Below are 6,000 nucleotides of genomic sequence, written 5' to 3'. Positions count from 1 at the left end.
CAAGAGTCAGATGCTTAATTGACTAAACCACCCAGGCACGCCTAATTGAATACATTTTTAAAAAGTTAAGTCATAAAGTAATGATGAGTACAAGTAAAATAATCATTATCTGAAAGGAAATTAAGAAATATTATCAAATCTGTTTTCTCTCAGTTATGTGATAATATTAGAGAAAATGTTTGCCTCAAGTATTTTCACAATTCACATTTCACACTGGCACACTTAATTAGTGTGTCACAAATCACACAGCTTTTAAAAATAATCAAAAGAAAACACTTTTAGTTGAAAAACTCATTTTCTTTTGTTTTAAATTTTGAATCCTATATGTACAAGTATAAACTTATTTAGTAATTACTATATGCTTTTTAAATACACACACAGAAAACACAACATGTACATAGAATTATTTACCAGATTACAACATCTTCAAAAGCAGGCATCATGCTTCTTTACATCTTAAATGGTACCAAGTATATTACTAAATTAATCAGACTTATGAATTGAATACTGCGGTATCAGATATTTCTCTGCTCATGGTATACATTACATTAAGAAATCCTGCTTAATGATCTTTAACCACATATAACATCAGATTGAAAGTAGTTATGGATGCTGCTTAGTTGATACTTATTGTAATTTTCTGTTCTTTCAACCAAAAATTATTTATCTGTAATTCATTTTTAAATTTTTTAAAAATCTTATAGCCTAAAGGAACACTATATTGTTCACTAAATGGCAGTAAAATGATATAATACACATTAGTTTTGTGATGTCTGGAATAATGGATGAAGCTTATAGGGACAGATATTTCCTAACAATATATTAGAATTTGAAGGTATTTTTTAAATTGTTTCCTTAAAATGTAATAAAATTAAATATTAAAATAAAAATATATGTGGAGTGTGAAAATAATGGTGAATATATATGGTTTCTCCAAAGACTTATTGCTGGGTATTCAATTCTGACCTAAATACATTTTTTTTTAAATTTAAGACCAGATATATAGTAGTTAAAGATACTTAAAGAATGGTATAGATGCACAAAGAACCTAGTAGCAGTTTGAAACATGAAGCTAGGGACCTGTGTACCTAAAACAATATCTAAAAATGATAACACAGAAAATAAATCATTAACTTTGTGGTTAATCAACTTACCTTTCCATAAGTCATCTGCTTTTTCTAAAGATTACACTTCTTTCATTGGTTGGCTAATGTATGTTTCTTAAATCAACACAGGACTGGGGTTCTATTTATTTTGTGCAATAATTCTGCCTACTCACTTATGACCGATAGTTCAGTGTAAATACTGTATCTTGAGACATGCTGTATCCAGAATTGACCCTACGTTTTCTTTCCTGAGAATCTGAGGTGAATGGTAGACATATAAATTTGATTGAACAGTGAACAATTCTTTCTAGCTACATAGGAAAGCAAGTCTATGCCATTGATCACTTAGTAAAACTCTTTTAATCCACTCTGAAGTTAACCACCATCATCAAAATGTTCTGCGGAGATTATGTAAGTATAATGGCTACTTCAATACTTCTTGAGTCTCCTGAGATTTGAACCTTATTTATAAAATTTCATATGTGGTTCTCGACATTTTCATCAGAAAATATTGGTATTATAATTTATTTTTCATTAAATTATTAATTAGTGCATGTTCAATATAACTATTAAATGAAGATAATATTATTAAATCTCAATCCTATTCTAATTTTGAAGTAATTATTCCATAAGGGCAATTTAGATGCTCTTGTTTCATAAGTAACCTGACTGAATTCTCACCGAAGTCTAAGATTTTTTCTCGATATGTACTTCTATAAGAAACTAAAAATTAACTAATTAATTTTTATTTTAAATCTATAATATCTTCAGAAAATAGTTTATTTTTGAATGACTGTTGAATTTAAGCAATGTATTTTGTTTTTGTGTTGGAAACATTTCAATCCAACTGCTCTAACAGTCCACAAACTTTTGAAGAGACTACAAAAACCCAGATTATCTAAATATTCATTTTTAAAAGATAGCCGTTTCACATGGTCTTAGATATTATATATAATTGTGTTCTGTGTTGATATTTTTTAAATCTATCTCATAGATAAAGTTTTTAGGAAGCTTTTTATTTTTTACTGAAAATTTTTTATGCAAAAAAAATAACAGCATAATTATTTGGTTAACTTTGGGACAAAAATAATATTATTTACTTATTTTAAAAGTATCAATTTCCAAGAAAATTCTATTTATTTTGTTTTTCAAATTAAATATTGAATGAGCATCTAAAATGTGTCCAGTTCCCATCACTGTTGCCTTAAGAAACCTTAATTTCATCATGAGATTTTAGGATCGCATTGGCAGTTGAGACTTATCATTACTGTTTTATTAATTATGCAGCAGTTACATTTCACTACAGAGAAATAGGAGTCCTTAGGTAATTTAGACCAGCATGGTAAATGATTTAATTCGTAAAAAGCTATTGTCCCTTTCCATTCATTCAAGTACAATTATTTGGAAATGGTATTATGTTCTATATATTGTGTGCAGTCTTATACGCCAATTTATCAAAGGAACATTAAGAGAATATTTAAGTCATATTTCAAGGAATATTAGAAGTTATGGTGATGACAAGATTTTAAGGAAATTCGATGATTTGCCATGGTTCTGGAGCAGATAAAAATATCAAAGAGTAAAGAGTTGGATTAAAGAGACTGAAATATTCATTTTAAGTATTTTTGAGCATTGAATGGTTTTTACATAATCAATCTCATTTTATTTTAAAGCAATTATTTCTTTTCTTAAGATATATGGCCCAGGCATTAGAATTCGGTCTCTTTACAGACCACCAGTTGAGGTTAAGTTCATCTGTTTAATCTCTACTTTGGCTCTGGGATTCTCAAGCAAAAGACAAGTTCTTCTATAGGCAATAAAGCAGAAGTTCTTATGGTGTGGATGAATTTTCACTGGGTTGCTTCTTAAAAACAGACTCTTAGGCCCTCCACTGAGCAATTTCTATTCAATATATGACATCTGAACTTATATGATTGATAAAAATATGTGACCAGTTTTTGAGAGCCACTGCAGTAACTCATTAATATCAATTAAAAATAAAGAAAATTTGGGTTGCCTGGGTGCCTCAGTTGGTTAAGCAGCTAACTTCAGCTCAGGTCATAATCTCGTGGTTCATGGGTTCAAGCCCCACATCAGGCTCTCTACTGACAGGGTGGAGCCTGGAATCTGTTTTGGATTCTGTGTCTCCCTCTCTCTCTGCCCCTTCCCTACTCATTCTCTGTTTCTCTCTGTCTCAAAAAATGAATAAAAACGTTAAAAAATTTTTAAAAATTTTTAATAGAGAAAATTTAAATGTAAGTCAAGCAACAGGCAAGAATCATAGAAAAGTAGTTACGTTTCTGTAAGAAATAATCATATGTAATCCTTTAAAATTACTTTCTAGAATTAAGGAGATAGATAACCCTTAATGGTTAAAGTAGTTTAAGTGGGTTAGCTACATTGAGAGGGTAAATTTACCTTTAATGCAATAAGTGTATTTTACTTATGTGTTTGACCATAAGGCTGTCTATTGAAAGCAAGATTTAATTAAATGATTATGGCAAGTCTGGAGGTATTTTATTAATTAGTCAGATATAAATCACCTTTCAGGAAGATGTTATTAAAATATCCTCCCTACATTGAGGGAAATTGCATTGTAGAGTACTAAAATACATATATTTGCCAAAGTCAGGATCTAAATCCAGTCATCCCTATGTCATTATAATTTGAGATTTTATCCACTATAATATACTGCCTCTTCCAAACATATTGGCCTGATTCTTCTAGTGAAACTGTTGGCTGCTTTTGTCCTGTTGTGTCATCAACTAATCCCCCTTTTTACACAGTAGCATTTAATTTACTATAGATAGATTTATTTGATTTATACTCTTCCTTTTTGACTCAAAGTAAACTTTAATCTTTATTCCTTTTCCTAGCCTTTTGACAATATTTTATTTCTACCATATTTATTGATTGATAGAAAAATATTAATTTTAGGAGCAGTACAAGAAATACAACATATTGATATCATAGTCCATATCTGAATTAACATTATGTATTATAACTAAAGTAGAAAAACAATTATTAAAATTATCTGAATCTCTACCATACATCAGGAGCTTTACATAACTTGTCTAATTTAGTTGTTCACAGCAAATCTTTCCATAAGAATACCATTTAACATGCAAAAATTTTGTCTTCTTGGAGACACCAGATATTCTGTTCAGTGGTTCTATAATACATTATTTTTAGTCTTCACAATCTTCAAGGAAAGTATCCCCATTTTCTACATGAATGTACTAAGGCTCAGAGAAGGTCAGTACTTTCCTCCAAGTGAAAAGCCAAGCAGTGGTGATATTGGATCTTGTCTAACTCCAAAACCATTTCTCACACACACAAAAAGTAAAACTGCATAAGTGTGATGATCCTACATACTTAGTGACTTCATGTTACAAGACAAAAAGTAGGTCCTTTGGGAACGCCATTAAGAGGTAGAAAATCAGCAGCAGTATTGTTACAAAGATGCTCTTACTCATAAATTTTTCCCAAAAGTGCTCACCAAAGAGCATCAAAGCCAAACAGCAATTTAGACAACGTCTAGTGTGGGCAACCTGACATTCTACATTTTAGCCCAACCAGTAGGGAGCAAATGCATTGGCACTTAGCAGTGAATTAGAGGTAGTGAAGGAAGAGCACTCAGTAAATCAGAAACAAATTCAGGGCATTCTATCCAGGAGTGATTGCAAGCTGAGAAGACCTCCCACGGGAGCAGGAGCTGTTGATTAGGCAAGATTATTTTTAAATCAGGCTTTTTCTATTGAAGGATATTCCTGAGAGAAAAGTTTCCATCCAAAAACTCTGACTTTGATTATTTATCTGCAATATGACTTACTGAACAAATATTAATGAAAGGTTATTCATACTTTAGATTGCTTTCTACTATCACAAGACTACATTGTCTGAACTTTACACACTTTGATTCAACAAAAGTTATGAATCATGCTAGTTATGCTTCAACTTTTTCTGAAGCCTCTGTTGAACTAATATGTATTGAACCGGAAAAATTAAATGTAGTAACTTTTTCCTTGAAGCAATATATAAGCATGCTGTTAAAATTTTTAAGCCCCCGGGGCGCCTGGGTGGCTCAGTCGGTTGAGCGGCTGACTTCGGCTCAGGTCATGATCTCGCGGTTCGTGAGTTCAAGCCCCGCGTCGGGCTCTGTGCTGACCGCTCAGAGCCTGGAGCCTGTTTCGGATTCTGTGTCTCCCTCTCTCTGACCCTCCCCCGTTCATGCTCTGTCTCTCTCTGTCTCAAAAATGAATAAACGTTAAAAAAAAAAAAATTAAAAAAAAATGTTTAAGCCCCCTTATAATAGCTATCGATTGCTTTTGAATATAAGGGCTGGGCAAATACAACTATAAAACACCTCAAAAAGGTGCTCTATTATTAGTGTTTATGTAGCAACAGTTCCAACGTTTTAAACCTACTCTAACTCAAAAGCCCTGCCCTTCAGTAGCCAATGCACTACTTCTAGAGATGAAGTTAAGTTTGTTAGCAAGTTAAGTTTACACATACACACATATATATGTGTATAATCATTCACTTGTATATAAACACAGACACAGGGGCGCCTGGGTGACTCAATCGGTTAACACATCTGACTTCAGCTCAGGTCATGATCTTGCAGTTTGTGAGTTCGAGCCCTGCATTGGGCTCTGTGCTGACAGCTCGGAGCTTGGAGCCTGCTTCAGATTCCCACCCCCCCCTCTCTCTTCCTCCCCTGATTGCACTAGGTCTCTCTCTCTCAAGAATAAATAAAAGATTTTTAAAAAATAAAAGTAAAATAAACACAAACACACATACATACACACAATATATGTGTGCATTAATAAAATTTATTAACAAATTTGAATAACATCAAAATTTCATGAATGGAAATATATAGTCTTTTAGA

At 32.1% G+C, this 6,000-nt stretch overlaps 1 protein-coding gene across 1 annotated transcript in view; it reads left to right on the top strand.

Moving 5' to 3' along the window:
• Positions 1-1,277: 1,277 nt before the first annotated feature.
• Positions 1,278-6,000, top strand: part of ANXA10 (annexin A10) — a 98,620-nt gene continuing 93,897 nt past the window's right edge. Inside the window, exon 1 of the mRNA XM_019441049.2 lies at positions 1,278-1,517. Within this exon, the coding sequence (XP_019296594.1) occupies positions 1,500-1,517 (18 nt within the window). The 5' untranslated portion in view covers positions 1,278-1,499. The remainder of the gene's footprint in view (positions 1,518-6,000) is intronic.

This window comes from Panthera pardus, unplaced genomic scaffold, assembly GCF_024362965.1.
Source record: "Panthera pardus isolate Hobbes unplaced genomic scaffold, ASM2436296v1 HiC_scaffold_13, whole genome shotgun sequence".
NCBI classification, from domain to species: domain Eukaryota; kingdom Metazoa; phylum Chordata; class Mammalia; order Carnivora; family Felidae; genus Panthera; species Panthera pardus.
This window is presented reverse-complemented; position numbering and strand designations above follow the sequence as displayed.